This window comes from Corvus kubaryi, unplaced genomic scaffold, assembly GCF_017639235.1.
Source record: "Corvus kubaryi isolate FWS band 111438036 unplaced genomic scaffold, C.kubaryi_AGA036_p1.0 37264, whole genome shotgun sequence".
Taxonomy (NCBI): Eukaryota; Metazoa; Chordata; class Aves; order Passeriformes; family Corvidae; genus Corvus; species Corvus kubaryi.
The window spans coordinates 1,331,861-1,349,492 of record NW_024581079.1 but is presented as its reverse complement, the minus strand read 5'-3'; the positions used below and the strand labels follow the sequence as shown (position 1 = coordinate 1,349,492).

Below are 17,632 nucleotides of genomic sequence, written 5' to 3'. Positions count from 1 at the left end.
AAGGCTGCTTCTCCTCCAGTGGGGAGAGAGCGGGAAGTGCCACCCTGTTGCTCCTGTTGATGGCCAGGCTCCCTGTGTAGGAGGGGCAGAGTCTGGGGACAGGAGGAGGAGGAGGGTGGATGGGTGTGCAGGCATCTTCCCCATTTAGAAATACCTTCCTCCAAGCAGCCTGGAGGAGGCCCTGCCTTTGTTTGAGCTGGAGGTGGAGCCCTGTGTGGCCCTGAGCAAAGAGGGTTCAGTGGGACTCAGGGAGAGGCAGTGAGGGGGACCAGGTCCCCCTTGCACCCTGGAGGGGCTGGTGCCCAGCCAAGGCACAAGGATTTTGGGGCACCAGGGAAGATTTAAGCACTGTGTTCACCTCACACCTACAACAAAACAGTTTGTGTTGGTTTTTGCAGCTCTGGGTAAAATCCCAGCTGTGTTTTGCCTGCCAGTCAAGGGACGTGCCACCAGCCCAGGAACAGTGTGGGGGTACAGCACCAAGGGCCACAGAGTGACTGAGATCCTGCTTTTACAGTCCCCAGGGAGAGTTCATGGCACCTTTGGGCACTCAAAGCAGCTCATCTCCCCCCATTCCCAGTTCAGTGGCATGGTGGGGTGCAGGTTCCCCAGTCAAGCCCAGTCACCACCCCACCTCCAGCAGCAGCACAATCCACAGCAGAGCTGCCAGTGAGCAAATGTAACACGGCCCACAAAAGGGAACTAAAATCTTTACAGGGCCACACTGTCCTGCTTAATATTCCTGGTCTCCAGCTGAAGAAGGAATTCATCCCCCTCTTCCTAAGATTCAAACCCATGTCAGCTCAGAATGAATCAAACTACCAGCAACAGCAAATTTGCAAGAACTCCTCCTGTGTTTTCCTTGCTCCCCTGGACTGGTGACGTGCCTGTTGGACAAACACAGCAGCAGAGGGCAAGTGCTTCCAGGAGTTTTTCAGCTGCTGGAGAGACGCAGTTCAATTGCCCAGATCAAACACAGGTGCAGAGGGACAGCAATGCCACACTGCCATCTTCAGTGGAAGCAGGATGTGATTCATACTTTCTGATGGCAAACACTGTCTGCAACAAAGTGCTTCCAAACCCTTACCTTGCCCACCATTAATATATTAATACCAGTTTGTCCCCAATGCTCTCAGGAGCTTGGAGCTGTGTTTAAAAACATGAGTACAAAAAGGCTACTCTGCCTGCAGCCCCATGTCCTACCACCAGCTGTTTAGCACTGACTAGTACCTGGAAACTAACCTGGCTGGGAATCTTCATCAGATCTTTTTCCATTTTTACAAACCACTCTTGAGCCTGGATGTGGCATTTGCAAGGACATTCCTATTCTGAACATGTGTCACAGAGTCAACACTGGTCAGCAAGTGGCTGCAAACACCTTCTGGTAAAACTTCCCCATAAAATAAAAAACACAGGCACAGTGAAGGCTCTTGTGTTAAGATTTAATAATAATAATAACAACATTTCAAAAACAATGAGTGCATTGTACACGAGATCTGGTTTCAGTGCTTTTTATTGACTATTTGCCCTGTGTGTGTCAGTGTACTGAAGACCTGGGGAGTGGTGAGTGGATAAAAAACCCTGCTGGGACATTTCTTGGAGGAGGGCAGGAGAGAGAGGGCAGCAAGAGGCTCAGAATCGAACGAATGTGGCATCGATCTGCCGGACAGTGGGGAGGGCCAGCATGATTTTGCGCCGGTACTGGGGGTCCTTCTGCAAGGGGTTTCGCTCCAGGTATACAGTCTCCAAATTCTTGGCTCCTTTCAGCTCATCCAGGTCGCTCCAGCTCTCAACGAGGTTGTCATTCATCTGCAGAGCACACACAGGCATGGTCACACCCACAGGCAGCCCCAAGCCAGGCCTGGCTGGCAGGAAAGCAGTCATGGTGCTGCATCACTGCTACCAGGGCTGCACAGGCTTCACGCTCATGAACACCTTGTCTACAAGATCCTTCTGCCCCTGGAACCTCTGAGATGAGCTTTCCTGTCTCACATCCCAGGCCTCCGTACTAAACCCAGCTCCCCCACGCTGTCCTGGCTGCTGGTCAGATGCTCCACCCTTCAGACAGCAGATCCAGTCTAACCACCAGGCTAGGAAAGACCCTGCAAGGCAGCAGGCCAGTGTCTACACCATCTCCCACTCCACTGTGCATTTATGGGCTGGAAATCTTTATATCATTATTTATTTCCACTGTGACATCCATCTTTGCTTTTATGACTTCCCAGGAAACATTAAAAAAAAGTCCCAAACCGACAAGAAAAGCAACATTTTCCTCTCTCCTCTACATAAATTTCCCTTCTACGCTCCAGAGGAAATGCCAAGCTCTCTGATTTGGGTTCTTCTCCTGCCTCATTGTTGGCTCAGCAATTCCACACAAAAGAATAAGTGCTTCAGCTGTCCAACAAGGAAGCAAAGCTGCAAGGCAACCCTGAGACAGTCACTGTAGCAATGCCACCTTCAAATAAAAGATAAAAAACCTCATTGGATTGTCTCATTCTGCTTACAGCTCATCACAATGTTACTTTAGCAAGCCTCTCAACCTTCAGATGTCTCAGTCCCTCCACTGGGAAACTGCTAGAAGACTATCACAGTGTCTAGGATTTGAATTCTGCTTACTTAAGGAGTTAAAGGACATTTTTATGTGCAGTCAGTGAAAAAAACCCATAAATTGGGAGATACAACACTGGTTTCCACTGAAAATTCTGCCCTGCTCCTTTTCAAACAAGTGAGGTTTTTTAAACATAGTGTTGAACAAATATAGGAGGGCATTTTCTGTGCTCAGCAAACAGATTTTGGCCAGTGTTCTGCTGTGACAAAGGACTCTAACCACACTGGTGTTTTTGCAAAGGAATCCAGCCAAGTTCAGATCTGGCCTGTCCCTTCAGTACAAGTGCAACCAGTGCAGACACCTCCTGTAAACAGAGCAACAGCAAAGAGAAAGACAGGAGGAAATTGCCCAGGATCAGGACAGGCCCCACAGCAGCCACACTGCACTGCCTCACTTCTACTGCCCAAAAGGTGTCATGTTAAACAGGCTTCTCAGTGAAGGGTCCTTACAGACAGGCATGGACAGGTAACACCACCAGCTGTCTCCTAAGCCACACTGCAAGATGAGGAAAACGATCTAAGGAGCCTGGACTCCAGACTCCAGCTGGGTTTCATTTGAAGCTGCTTTCCACTCCTTTTCTCTCAGCATCTGCCCAAGAGTTTAAATCCAAATGACAGACATTATACAGCACAACTCTTTTTCTCAGGCTTGAATGCAGAAACTCTCCAAGATCTGCAGCACATACCAGCTCATCAACACCTGCTGCTGCTCCTCCATTTTTTCAGGTGAGCAGATGTGTACACAGCTCCCAAACACGGCATGGTGCTGATGCTTCAGGACAGGGTATCTCTGTGAATTTCCTGACCTGACTTAGGAAAGCCAAAGAGCTCAGCAATTCAGGAACAGAAGCAACCCTAAGCTGTTATCCTCCTCATAGGAATGGAACCAGAAGATGGCTTCGTTTTCTTCACATTTGTAACACCATAAACATACCAACTCTGCTCTGCACAAGCTCTGTGCTTCCCCTGTTACTGTCATGCTCACTTACAGAAAGAGGGGTTGCAGAAATAGGACATGTGGGGCTGTTTCATAACCAACCTGAGTGTGAAGGCAGGGCCCATTTCCTAGGCAGACACGGGCTTCTTACTGCTCAGCAAAGCTCAGAAAGACATTTTTAAGCTTTGCCCTTTCCCTAGGGAAAACCACCACACACTCTATCCATGCAGACTGTCAAGCTCTTAAAGCTGATCAGCAGAACTAGAGGAGTTCACTCCAAGGCCCACAGGTGTACATGCTCCCCATCAGAAGGGTTTCCCTCACTGTTGGACAGACATTTTGGGGAACAGCTCTGGCCTGTGCTTACCCAGAACTCCTGCAGCTCTGTTAGGTGGCTGATATTCTCAATCTTCTTAATTCTGTTGGATGCAATGTCCAGCATTGTGAGTTTGTTCTAGACAAAGCAAACACAAAAATATAGATCAGATTCCCCTTCATCTTCCCTGTGCCACTTTTTTCAGGCCCAGAGTTGGAAACTGTCAGGAGCAGACACATTATTGCCAGCTGCTCACATTCAGCTCAACTCTTACTGCCTATATCCAACAAGGAAGATTGTTTTCAATTCAGCTGGGCTACTGACCCCCACAGAAGCCATGTGACAAAAATGAAGGCAGTTACCTGCTGGATGGCAACTGCCAGCCAAGGGCTCCTATAAAGTGAGCTTTCCTCAAAGTACGTTAAGAGGAGGATTAAAAATCAGATCCCAAGTGTCCCCTTGAGCAGCAGAGTGGAACAAACTCTTAGCAGCAGGAAACTCAACAGTTTTAGAAAAACTTTTGCTGAGTGAGAATGAAAATGATACAGGCTTCCACGAAATCCATCCCATCCAGAAAGCTGGACATGTACACTGACAGGAAGGCAAGCTGCATGCCATGGCTGGCCTCTCTCACTCCCAGCTCCAGTTTTTTCCTATAGAAAAGCACTCATGGTTATCTGAAAGGCTGCAGCAGCCAGCCAGCTGTGTCTTCCCCTGGCTGAACATCAGCCAGGCTACTGCTTCAGCCACATCTTGGGCTTCCCTTCCCCACGTCATGAAAATAATTCTACTCCAGAATATCTGGAAGAGCTTTACTCACACGAGATATTTTAACATCTAACAAACACTTGGATATTTGTGGTCTCTCAAGAGACTCAGGAACCCACATGTAACTGGGGAAACCGAGGAACAAAAACCTCTAGAAAAACCACCAGCACAAGCAGCTTAGGGCAGCAATTGTGTAGCAGAGTCAGCAAAAGCCTGCTCACATTGTTCTCCAGTCCCTCGATGACTTCGATGCCGTTGTGGCTGATGTACAACTCCCGCAAATTCACCAAGCTCTGCAGCCCCTCAATCTTGGTCAGACGGTTATTCTGGAAGTGTAGCAGGCTGTTTAGCACCACTCCAAACAAACTCAAACCCAGGGGACTCACTGGGGGAAATCCATTTCTCTAAAGAATGGCTGGGAAGGGAAAATAGTCTGCTTGGGCCCACACTGATCTTGTGAACTCAGCTGTTTGATCTCTGCACCACTGATGCATGAGGAAGTTCCATGGGAGTCCCAGTCTCCAGGAAGAATCAGACTCTGACCTTCCCATCAGAAGTTGCAGCCTGAAAGTTTTCTGCTTGGTGTCTTTACGAACAACAGGCCTGTGCAAGAACAGCATTCATTCTGTAGGTCTTTATAAATGGGAAGGTCAGAGGGGAAGTTACAGCACCTGAATTCCACTGCACCCTGCTGTAGCTAATTCTTTATGTCCTATGGAATAATGGTGCATACAGGTACCACAGCATGTAGTCAGTGTGTCCTGCCAACAGCTTTAAGAGATACTAGCATGCACAAGCATTGTCATATGGATAAGAAGGAGACTTGGTGAAAGAAATCAGCTGAGTAATTTTTATTCCACCTTTTAAAAAGGAAGAAGCTTTTCAAAAGCTCATTAAGGACAGACTGCACTTAGCACAGGCTTGTTCACATTTCTTGCCTCTTCAATAAGAAGGCAGTGACACTGAGCCACTGTCATTGTAGGGACTCCCTGATGTAACACTTTCCATGTTATTGTAATACATTAGGAAACAGTGTTTCAGGAAGGAAATGGGGAATAACACCCATTTCCTGTTCTTTCTTCCATGAAAATCAAATGTTTTATAATTTTATCAGTGTCTGTCAAACTCAAGTAGCATGAAAGGATGAAAAAAAACCAACACAAAGAAGATCACATTTCCTTCCAGCACAGGAGTTTGACCCTAACACTGCAGATCTGCTAATGGGGACTTACAAGAAGGCTGAAGAGGGACTTTTCACAAGGGTATGTAGTGGTAGGACAAGGGGGAATGGCCTTAAGCTGAAGGAAGGCAGGTTTAAATCAGATGTTAGGAAGAAATTCTTCCCTGTGAGGGAGGTGAGGCCCTGGCACAGGGTGCCCAGAGCATCTGTGGCTGCTCCTGAACCCCTGGAAGTGTCCAAGGCCAGGTTGGACAGGGCTTGGAGCGGCCTGGGCTAGCAAAAGGTGTCCCTGCCCATGGCAGGGGCTGGAATGGGATGAGCCTTAAGGTTCCTTCCCACCCAAACCATTCTGGTGATTCAGAAGAGCTGCTCCTAAATCACAGGGTGGTTCATGTCACCAAGGCTTTTCAGAACACAACCAATACCTGTATACTGAGCACAGTCAGGTTTGTCAGCGCATCCAAGTTCTGGAGCTTGGTGATTTTATTCTTTCCAAGGAACAGACTGTCAAGATTGGCCAAGGTGTCGATGTTTTCAATTGCCTGTGAAATGAGCAGAGGAGACAGTGTTATTGCAGCGATGCAAAACTGCACCAGGCAGCTGTGGCTGTCATTTTGTAGCCACGTTATAACCTTGTGGTGTATCCTGGGTAGAAGATACTCATTAGTGAAGCAAGAAAAATCTGTCACTTGTGAATGGAAAGAGAATCTGGGAAGAAAAAGCACAATTTGTAAATTTAATCCTGCACATCAGTGACTGCGTAACACAGAGGCAGGTTGTTCAGCTTCTCTGCCATAAGCAAAGTTAACTGTCTCACAGGTGTATGTGTTAATAGATTTAAGTACTGGCCATACAGTCACGAGTCTGGCAGAACACACCCACACCAGTCTGAGTGATGTGCACTTTTTAAATACACATGCAGCTGGGAGAGTACAGACACTGTACCAGTTTAGTCTGAGCTGAGCCTTCAGTAAGAGAAAATAAGGATCTCTGTGAAGCAGCAAGGATATTACAAAGGAAGGGAGAAAGCATGAACAAAAAATGAAAAAAAAAAGGGAAAAGGGTAGGATTACAAAAGCCTCCTGCAAACAAAAGGAAACACTTTTATTTTGCAGGGAAAAGCCTCTGAATTAAAAACCCAAGATGCTGTTAAAAGCCACAAGGATTTTACAACCAGACTTCAGCTCGAAGTGAAACAATAATATGGACACAGGCACACCCAGAGCTGTGTGTCTGTGCTCAGGTGGGTTGTGACATCTCAGCTTTTCTTTTCCACATGCTTCTTGCCTGCCAAAGTTTCAAAGCAGTAGTGCTGGTGAGCCAGGCTGCTGAGTCCTAGCACCACTTGGATTACTCTGTGTGTGTGTGTTTACCTGTGCAAGTAATAACATGAGGAGGAAGAAGAAGATGATGGACACTCAGGAAAGGTAAGAATCTTTTCAGCCTCTATCCCACAACTGCCAAAAGACTGAACATACAGTGTTAATCAACTCAAATTTGCATTCACCCCCCTTCTAGCCTATGGACTTAGCCCTGTTTTGACCTTGCAAGAAAAAGAATAGATTTGTTGCTCATTGGCAGCTTCTCCAGCCCTGAGGAGGAAATACTGATGACTCAGGACAGGGAGAGGAACGGAACAGATGGACATGAGGGAACAAAAACTTAAGGAACAAGCAAAGAAGTGCTTACATTTTAGTTGCCTCAGTCCAACTTCAGGAAAAAAGCATTAAATATGTCAGCTCAAGCACAAAGTTCTGCTCCCCACCATTCATTCAGAAGAAACAGAACAGAAAGTGCTAAGTCATGAGGGATTCCAAGATAAGGGTACTCTGAGAGGTTTGAGTGTGCAGCAGAGTAGGCAAGAACAGCTCTACTGCAGCAGCTTCCATGCACAGGGAAGCAGTCAAACAGGCACCTCAGAGCCAAGAACACTGCCTGAGGAGTCCACAGGCTTGTACCCTAGAGAGTTAAGGATATGCCCACCTGTAAAGCACACAGCCAAGCCACCCTACTCCAAGAAAAAGCTAGCACAGGAGTTCTAGGTGCCCCCAGACAGCATGAGATTTCTTTGTGCCAAGCCAAGTCACAGGTTACTCACTCCAGCAGAGCAACTAGAAGCATGGAGCACTGCTGTTTGAAGAAGTCAGAATAGAATTAACAGACAAACAGAAAAAAAATCATTCAAAATAAGGCAATTTAAGAAGCTTGTGTTACCCACACAGTGACAGTTCCAGGGTTTTTTTGTTTGTTCTGTTAATACGCTCAGGCTCAACACTGAGAAAATACACACAAAATAAATCTAACCTCATTGTTAAAAAGATATTCCTTGGCTTGACAACATTATTGACCATGTACTGCCTAAGTATCAGCTCAGAATTCTAGCTGGATTTCTTTTTTTTCCAGAAGATAATGATGCTTAGATACAGAATACAGTACAGCTTTGCTTAACCCAGCTTTTGTAATGTAAGGATCAGTGTGCTGAGCCTGTCCCGCTTCTGAAAAAAGCCAAGTGCTTCTCTCCATAACTCCTTTTCCCCCATCCTGTGTGAACTCTAAGGTTCCTAATCCCTCATCTGGCCTGGCTTATGTTCTCACACTCTAGATTTATTCCCTCAAATAATTTCATTTCCAAAGCCGAAATTCCTGGAAAACAATTCAGTCCACTCTAGCTTTAGGAGAAAACCAAAATTTTTCCTCTTCAAAAAAAGCAGCACACATTTCTGCCTTAGAGGGCTGTTTTTAATAGCTGAAGTTTCCTTCTTTTCTACAAAGACAAGTGTTCTTCCACAAGTCCTGAAATAAAAAGGACAGATCTTTTCCTAAACTCTTCTTTCAGCATAACAAGTAAATTCTCACCAACTTACACCACACTGATTGAAATGCCCTCATCTTTCATGAGTATTTTCTAAAGAGCATGTAATTTTAAAAGCTTAAAGAAAAAAAAAGGTTATTTTGCATGTTTTGTGTCATCTGTCTGACCAGTTCTCTTATGAACTGAGCAAATACAGAGAATCACACCTTAGGGACAGGAGAGACTACTCAGAACTGCTCTCCTGTAAGTGGCACAGATTTTAAATGGAAAAAAGTCCCAAACTGCACAATAAAACCCAAAAGCAATCAGCAGTACAGTACCAAGTTTTAGTTTTTAAAGCCATTTCAGAGCAAAGCCTCAAGAAAACCTTTTTCCTAAACAAGACTGACTGCCATAGCTGGCTGCCAATTACACCTGCAAATTAAACTCATTTTGCATTCAATAGGTTTTCATTGCCTCAGCACCAGTCTGTAGAAAGGTAAGAGAAAACAATTGCTAGTTTTGATAGGCTTGGCTCTAGCAGGAAGCAACCATCACCTGCAAAAGGAAACACACAAGGGATCCACGAGTTCATTCAAGACAGAAGTTCACAAACGGTGATTTAGTAGCCAGACACTAATGCATAATGAAAGGCTCCAGCATGCACAGCAATAAGCACAGTGAGTGACTGGAACAGTAAAAAACCAACAAAACTGCAAATCAAATCAATGCAGGGCACTTTCAGAAAATGCCAATCTCACGCCAAAGAGCTCAAAACTCTCCAGCTAACATCTCAAACCTACCCGAATTCGGTTGGATCCCAACTCTAACATCTGTAGCATCTGCAAGTTGCTCAAATTCTCAATTTTGCTGATTTTGTTGTTGACAAGGAAGAGTTTTTTAAGTTGGGTAAGCCGATCTAGTCCTTCAATGTGTCGCAGAACATTAAAGGAGATGTCCAGGATCCTGAGGTAAAACAAACCAGAGGTGTCATCAGTCCACCAGGCATGGATGATTCTGAAAAGGGCACTTGTAAATTGGTGGGGAATCTCACTGTCTGCAGAGATCAAGCCTTTGCTAGGCCTTGAAGCTAAAGTCACGAGTGTCATGTATTTTTATCAGAAAATACAACAAATACAACTTTCAAAGTACTTCTGTAGTGTGTTAGCAAAAAAAAAAAAAAAAAAAATCATCTGCCACATGCAGAAGACAGGCATTATTTTGCCCAGCCATGGAGCTGCCACTGTGGGAGGAAGCCAATCTGCATTTACCTTGTTGAAGGTACTTGCCTGCAAGATCTGCTTTTGACAGGACCATGTCAAGGCCTCCCCTGGGCAGGAAGCAGTTGTGATTGTGGAAAGTAGGCCAGTCCTCGCCCCAATGGGAAGAGTTTTGTAATGCATCTCCAGAGTGATCCCAGGCAAATGCCAGAAACTCAGAAACTTGGAAGGGTACTTACTCCTTCCATAACACTCTTAAAAAAAAAATCATAACCTTACCTGAAATCTCTTGTCATTTTTGCAGGAATAAAAACCTGTTACACAGAGCTCTGGCTGCAACAGCAAAGGGGGCCTCAGAGCTCCCACACAAGCTGCAACCAGCTGCCATTCTCAGTGCCTTACATAGCACAGGTTTCATTTCCAGCTGCCTGTTCCTGGGCAGCTTATGGATAATGAAACCAGTTTACTGCACAGGTTAAATATCAATAGAGAATAGACATTATTATCCTTCACAGAGCACCAAAACAAATTCTGAGAGAGGCTTGGGTGATAAACACTGGAATAAGTGCAGCATGAGTAACACAGTGAGTAGCAAACCACCCCCAACCTAATCCTGGTGATTCCCCTGGACTCACTCAAGTTCTGCCAGAGACTCCAAGTTCTCAATCTTCCGAATTTGATTGTCATAGAGATCCAGCTCCCGCAAGGTCTGCAATTGCTCCAGGTTTTCAATGCGCTTGATCAAATTCTGACGGAGACATAGGGTCTAATTGTTGAGGAAAAGTTTAAAAAGAAACAGGAAAATGGATATGAAGGATTGCATGTAATGCCTTTAGGCTTCCAGACAAAGAGGTGTGTGTGTGTGAGGGTTTCCCCATGAAGTTTTACTGGGAATTTGTTTGGTTGTTGGTGGTTTGTTGGGGTTTTTTTGGTCTGTTTTTTTTTTTAATACAATCTTTTCTTGGTTTACTCCAATTCTACAGAAGGAAATCTTTCAACCACAATAGTCAGACACTAACAGCAGCCCAGAGAGGGTACATAATCTCTGTCCTTGGAAATACTCAAAAGCTTAACTGAGGCGGCCTTAAGCAACATGTTCTAACTGGGCCTGCTTTGAGGGTTTTACTGGACACCTCCAGAGATCCTTTCCCATCCACATTATTCTAGGTTCGGTCTGCTATGTTAGTCCAGGATGTCCCTCAGGATGTGCCCTGATGCATTGTCTCTCATCCATTTCCAAAACAAACCTGCAAAATCCCAGGATTTTTATTACTATTTGACAAATAGGTGAACACTACCTTCTTCAGCTAAAAAGGAAGTGAACTCACTAAATCTCAGCCAAAAAGGGGCTCTGTATCTGTCCTCTTATAGGTTAGATCCACAAAACCCTTAGTTCCAAGAGGCATTCTCTATTCCCTAGAACTGTTACCTTCACTTTCTTGAGCACCTCAAATCCTTCAATCTTCCCAATTCGGAAATGATTCAAGTCAACATCCTTAAAGAGAAATGGAGGGATTTAGCAGTTGTTTCAAAACAAATTTGGTCTTTAAAGATCAAACTGGTACTTTGTTCTAAGGAAATTACAGTCTTACAAAACGTGTAGCTCATTAAAACTTCCCTTCAAAGAGCATTTGCAAAATGGGTTTGGCACATGATTTTACCACCACAGGTGAGGCACACGGCCTAAGCTTGTCAACTGCAAATGCAGTACCTGTGAAAAGGCAACAGCCCTTTCCCAAGTCTCTGAGCATTGCCAAAATTAGAAATCTTCAGAAATGTATTGAGATGGAAAAATTCTTGCATAAATAAAGTTTTGCATAAAATTCTCTTACCTACTTTGCTAGGGCTTAACTGGAACACCAGTTGCCAGTTCCAGGCCTCAGATGAGCAGGAACCACTGACAGTTTGAACAACCAGTGGTTCTGTGAACGTTAATTCTGCACTGGCAATCAGCTGAGGCACTTCCTATCTGTGCTGTTCAGCCCCAGATGCTCCAGTTTTGCAAGTCAAAGAGAAACAGAGCACTTTCCCATCCAGCTCAAACACTGTGCCCCTTAGGGGCTCATGAGGTTGCCAATGCCAAGGCTCTGGGCTGGGTAAGTCACCGTGCCTGTTCCAAATCACAGGGCTCACAGCAGCAAACAGCTCATTGAACATACTCTCTGAAGCTTGTAGCAATACCTCTTGCAGCACAGACACACTTTCAGCGCCTCGACGCTTGATTTAAAATTCTAAAGTACTAACAAAATGTTTCAGCTAGTGATCAAGAATAAAACACCTCTACTTCTAGTCTAAAAGCTCTGAATCAGTTCTGGGGAGGATCACAGCAGCCAGCACCTTCAGAAGAATTAGATCTTTTAACCAGGTTTCAATACTTGCCTTTGCCTACCTTTGCTTCCTGCCGTATAAAGCCCGTAAGGACAAAAATCTGCCTTTACCTCAGCTTCTGGGTCCAGGCTAATAGTCTCCATGTCCACTGGTGTCTCCGCTTCTCCTGCAGGAGAAGCAAATCCATTATGAACTTCTGTACCACGTAGCTAAAGGCAAGGTAACAGCTGGCATCCAGGGAGACCAAGAGAGCAAATGCTCCTCAGGAGAAGAAACATATGAGATGCACAGTTCAGACATTCTGCTTCATTAAAACCACACTTCACCTACTTGGTTTTCAATGTGACAGCCAGTTACGGAAAAAAAAACTTTCTTAAAGCAGAATTTCATGCTCAGATGCAAAAGACACACAGACCAGCACCTTGCCTGACCTGCCTGTGTGGTTGCTGAAAACTGTTGGCTCAAGACTGGGTGGGATGCCTTTCCTTCACACCTAGGGCCATCATCCCTCTGAAGACACATCATCCAAAGTGTCTGTGCTCCTCTGACAACATAATAAAACCCTGCCAAGAAGGAATCTTAACTGTCTAGTGAGATGACCAGGGATGACCAAGCATCTCAACAATCCCAGCCTTCAGGCTTTTTTTTATCAGCACTGCCACCTTATGTGAACACTTCTGCATGGATCTCCCTTCCTTTGTTTGGCTGAACTCTCTGCTATGCCAGACAACACTGCTTATCCCACTGCATGAATTTTCTTGGGAAATGCTTTTATAGCTCTGGAAGACACCCCAGCATTTGCTGTGCTTCTACCACAGTACATGAGGGAGGGAAATTTACTGGAGAATTCATGCTGAATAATTCATGCCAATTCCCGTTTGTTGGAGATGGTGTGCTGGTTGCATCAATTTCTGAAAGAAAACAAAGTCTAATTCAGCTTTGCAAAATTGACGTACAACATGCAAGCTTTTTTTACTTCATGTGCAGAGCTTCTGAATGTACTACCAAAAATCCAAGCAACTTTAATTACAGTCACATCCCAAAGGCTTTGCACTAACTCCTGCATGTATGCAAGCTCATTCCCTTAACCCAGTAGCAGTGACTATTTCCACAGCCCAGCAAGGTTACAACATCCCTGTAAAATGCCAAGTATTCCTATTTAATGAGTGCTTCTCCTACTAATGCTTGGCCTTGTAAGCAGTAGCATAGGCACAAACAGTACCAGCATCACCATTTTTAATGCTACCATCCAACTCCAAGGGTTTGGTGGTCCACAAATCATCACTGACCTTCCTGCATTTGGGCTGTTGCTCTTGCCTGGGCATTTAAACAGGAAAGAGACTCACTAAACTGATTCACAGAAATTAAGACTGAAACAGCAATCTCATATTTTAATTTTTTTTTTTTTAAATAGCACAAATTAGCAGGAAACAAATTATATTTTAGGAATGCAAAATGAGCTCGTAGGCTTGGGAAAACAGAAATGCCACCAAAACTGACACACATACATGTGCCTGTCAGCAATTAGCAGTGGGCAATGCTTGTATTTTCTTATTTTAGTTCCAGACCAGGAGCTATGCACTTCAGCAAGGGAGTGGGATACCCTACCCTGCTGCTATCAAGGCTGCACCTCTTTGACCTGTTTCTTGGGTGCAAAGACTGTCAGTGGGAAGTGCTCCAAGCCAAACAAGCAGTCTTGCTGAATTTACAGCCCACAGGAACAGTGCCCAAGTTTGGAACAACAGTTATTTGAGACATCACATGAAAAAAATCCGCATTATGCCCCTTGCATTGAGTCATACTGGCAGTGATTTAGTGTTCACAGTAAAGGAACTTTTTGAGTTTCAAGTTCTTTGAGATTTTAAAGTTGTCCAACAGAAAAGCCAATCATACACTTAGTAAAAAAAAAATCTTCAATAAAAAAACCCATTCAAGTAAAAAAAATTCTTTGTTTGGCTAGCAAGGTTGAGTATTCGAATTTATAAACATTTGATTTAGGTAATGTGTTAAATACTCTGTTCTGGGGCCTGTCAAAGGGTAGCTCCTCTTAATTCTGACACATGGCTTTGAAAGACCACTCATGATAGCCAGCGTGGATAACAGCACTCAAATCCAACAGTGCAAAACCAAATCCCACAGGATACATATCGAATTCACTAAAATAAAAGAAATTTAAAACTGAACACATAAGCACTGCTGTTGTGTAATAAAGCCAACTGTCATGAAGTCTATGTGCTGTGTATAAAGCACATAGAAGCCTGAGTGAGATGTGTACCCGCTATCAGCTGTAAATCAGTATCGATATGAAAATGTTAAAATATATTTTTTCTCAAAGAACAGAAAAAGAAAAGAAAAATAAGAGAAAAATGGTTCTAGTAAATTTACAGGCATTTATATATAATTTTATTTATGAACTGACTGGATATAAAAACTCTAAACTGACCCTCCTACCAGCACTTTACAGCCAGGACTGCAATTTCCCTTACAAATTGCTTTACTCCACACTTCTCAACACTGCATGTTTCCCAAGGGGAAAAAACCATCACCATGGCAGTGAAGTTTCATAATTGAATTTTTGTGTAACCTATGCCTTGCAAGCCACATGCCTTTGCAGAGGTAGAAAAAAAAAATTCCACCATTCAGAAAACCCAAATTCCACAGCAGGAACAGTCATTACCGAGTTACGTAAGTTCCCAGTACCACAAGCATTTCAATCAACAAAAAGCCTAACTACACTTTTTAAGTGCATATGCATGAAGAATATTAAAAATAGCTCAGTTATAAGCTTTCTAACCAGAGGCTCTATTCCTCAGAGAATTAGCTAAATGATGAATTGGAAATTTCAGCTGTTCAAGCTCTTTCTACTTAAGATCTTATGTGGAAAACTCTTCATTTTCCTTTCAGCTGAGAAACTCAAAGCTGGCTGCGGAAGCTATCTCAAATGTTCGAAAATTATTCCTCTGCTTGGTTCCTGCCCTAGTTTTCTGAATGCTTACAGTTTGGAAAAAGTAACAATACAGTCATTATATTAAACAGTACACAAATGTAATTCAGCAAACGAATCTGAATGCGTTTTTCTTGCTCCCACTTGAGTAAAAGTACATCACTTCTGTACTTCCTTTCATAGAATTCCCAGGGGAACAATGTGCAAAATATAACCTCCAACACACAGCTAGATCACGCCAGCTGAGCAAACACTCAGGATTCCAGGCATGCAAAGGAAAGCTCTGTCTGATCTGCATGGTTTTATCAATTATATAGTGCTTGGGATGCACAGCCATGACCTGCCTATGGAAGAGCATTTCTTTATGAATATTTAGGGAGTTTCAGTTATCAGCAACAAATTAGACCTATATAGATCGCATTTAGTGATGAGATTTGAAATTCTAGTAACAATTTACTAGTTTGAAAAATACTTTGACAAATCCCAATGGGCAAGGTTAAGATGAGGAGGGATCCACCACAGATGCATCAACAAAAAGAACTAAAATTTGTTTCATTCTTTCCCTTCCAGTACCAGACCAATAACAGTCACATGGACATCTCCGTCAGAAGAATGATGTTACACTTTAGATTGCACCAAAAGCTCGGGTCAAATCACCACACAGGGTCTGCAGAAATGGATCTGCTCTGACAAGTTCCATGCAAGCCACTGAAAGCCCTTCCATCAAATATTCACAGGCTTAAAAAAGTCTGTCAGTACTTCTACCCCATGTCCTAATACAAACAGTAAGATCAGTAGGAAAAGTTTAAAGCCGAGAGGATTCAAAGATATAATTTTGATACATCTTAGAACGTTTAAATTTAAAAAAATAAAATGGACAGATTCCTTCAATCCATCTAGAAACAGTTTTTGTTGCTTTCCAAAGGAACCTGGTAATTCTTTAGGCAAAAAGCTACATAAACTAAGGTAGAATTACGAAAAGCTCCTCGTGATTACTTCTAATGAAAATTTCCAGCATCTTTCCACATAAAGTTTCTAAATTTCCCTAAAAGAAAAATATGAATAAAGATGGTTTGCATTTTGACATTAAATATTCCAAATGGAAACATGGACGGGTAAACAAATAAGAAAAAAAAAAAAAAAAAAAAATCAAAGGTCTAATATTAGTGGTTCCATAAAAAGCAGCCAACTTTATTCCAGCAATACCACTACAATTTATTGAAACTTCAAGAAGATTGCTGTGGGGCAGATTCCCGTGGATAACTAGCATGCAGCCACAAGGAGCACAAGGGACTGATGCAGGCTGTGCACACGAGGGACTCCTGGAGGTGGTGGTTGAGGCTGACACGGTACCTGCGGAGTTCTCGCCGTTCTGCTCATCCCTCAGGCTCTGCTGGCTGAGCTCTGTCACCAAGCGAACCGCCTGCTTCCTCCCCTCCTCGTCTCCCGACTCCTCCGACTCGATCCGCTTATCAACTGCACAAGACACAGAACAGCAGAATTAGGCTATTTCCAGCAGCGGGGCAGAGGGGAGGAGTAGCAAGCAGATATAATAACCAGGAGTCACATAAACGACTACGCAGTTAGTAGAAATCCTAAGTTAACTAAATGAAAGGTTTAGTCTTAAATAAAAGGCCTCTTACCCCTTGTTTCTACTTTGATTTTGGATGCACTTTTTCCTCCCATCACATCTTCCTAAAACCAACAATCTGGGAAGAAGACTGGAGGAAAAAGGAAATTTCTTAGATCAATGAAGTGCAATTCCAAAGATTACGGAGATGGAGTTAGAACTATTACATTTTAAGAGCTTTTAGGGAAAAAAACCCCAGTATCATGTACAATAGTACCAATGACACGAAGAAGTGAAGGCATCAATAAAAAAATCCTCGCAGAATAAAGCAACCGGCTCCCCAGAACAACCTGCCAGATCCCTTCACGTTTACCGAGCCACAGCTCCGGTGGCCACCCTGGGCCTGGACCAAAAAAAGCTCCACGCTAGCCCCCCCTCAGTATTTGCTCTCGTTTCACCAGGGGACTAAGGAAAACCAGCGCCATCCAGAAGGTTTCTTTCTTCTTATCTTTACTTTTTACGTCACGGCCATCTCCACAACCCCACTCCTTCTCCCGCTAGCACATGGAGCCCCGGGACATCACGCCATGCCGCGATAACACACACGACAGGGCCTGGCCCTCTGGGCAGTGGCCCTGGGGCTGGACACACGGGGGCTGCACGACCGCGGACGGCCCACGAGTCCCCCCCCCGGCGCGCAGCTGGCAGCCGCACCGCCCGGCGGCGGCGGCGCTCGAGCAGCCGGCCCCGCCGCGCCGCCCCGACCCCCGCAGCTTCGGCAGCAGCCCCGGCGGGCTCTCACCCTCCATCATCTCCTGCGGCCCCGCTCCGCTCTCCGCCGCCATATCGCTCCTCCTCCCACCGCCCCTTCCGGAAACTGCCTCCGCCGCCGCCGCAGCCAATCAGAGCCCAGCGCTGCCGCCGCGCCGCAGCCAATCAGAGCCCAGCGCTGCCGCCGCGCCGCAGCCAAT

The 17,632-nt window shown here is 44.6% G+C and overlaps 1 protein-coding gene across 2 annotated transcripts; it reads right to left on the bottom strand.

The window, feature by feature from the left end:
* Positions 1-1,428: 1,428 nt before the first annotated feature.
* Positions 1,429-17,565, bottom strand: PPP1R7 (protein phosphatase 1 regulatory subunit 7). 2 transcript variants are annotated; one of them, XM_042024592.1, is made up of 11 exons: positions 17,464-17,565; positions 16,735-16,812; positions 16,445-16,567; positions 12,258-12,313; positions 11,249-11,314; positions 10,455-10,585; positions 9,403-9,565; positions 6,234-6,350; positions 4,850-4,954; positions 3,912-3,998; positions 1,429-1,809 (listed from the first exon to the last, which is right to left on the bottom strand). In XM_042024592.1, the coding sequence occupies exons 2-11, from the start codon at positions 16,775-16,777 to the stop codon at positions 1,633-1,635; spliced, it is 1,068 nt and encodes a 355-aa protein (XP_041880526.1). In that variant the 5' UTR covers positions 16,778-16,812; positions 17,464-17,565; the 3' UTR covers positions 1,429-1,632. The 2 variants fall into 2 exon arrangements, with proteins under 2 accessions (XP_041880526.1, XP_041880525.1); XM_042024591.1 differs by lacking the exon at positions 16,735-16,812 and having other exon boundaries at positions 17,464-17,562.
* Positions 17,566-17,632: the final 67 nt, after the last annotated feature.

Bases quoted from the DNA above. Each gene is read 5' to 3' on its own strand.
- PPP1R7 (XM_042024592.1), bottom strand. From the start codon at position 16,777: ATGGGAGGAAAAAGTGCATCCAAAATCAAAGTAGAAACAAGGG. The intron at 4,955-6,233 runs GTATTGGTTGTG...CTACACTTCCAG, and splicing joins TGACTGTGCTCAGTATACAG to AATAACCGTCTGACCAAGAT. The intron at 1,810-3,911 runs GTAAGCACAGGC...TGTGCTCTGCAG, and splicing joins CAGAGCTGCAGGAGTTCTGG to ATGAATGACAACCTCGTTGA.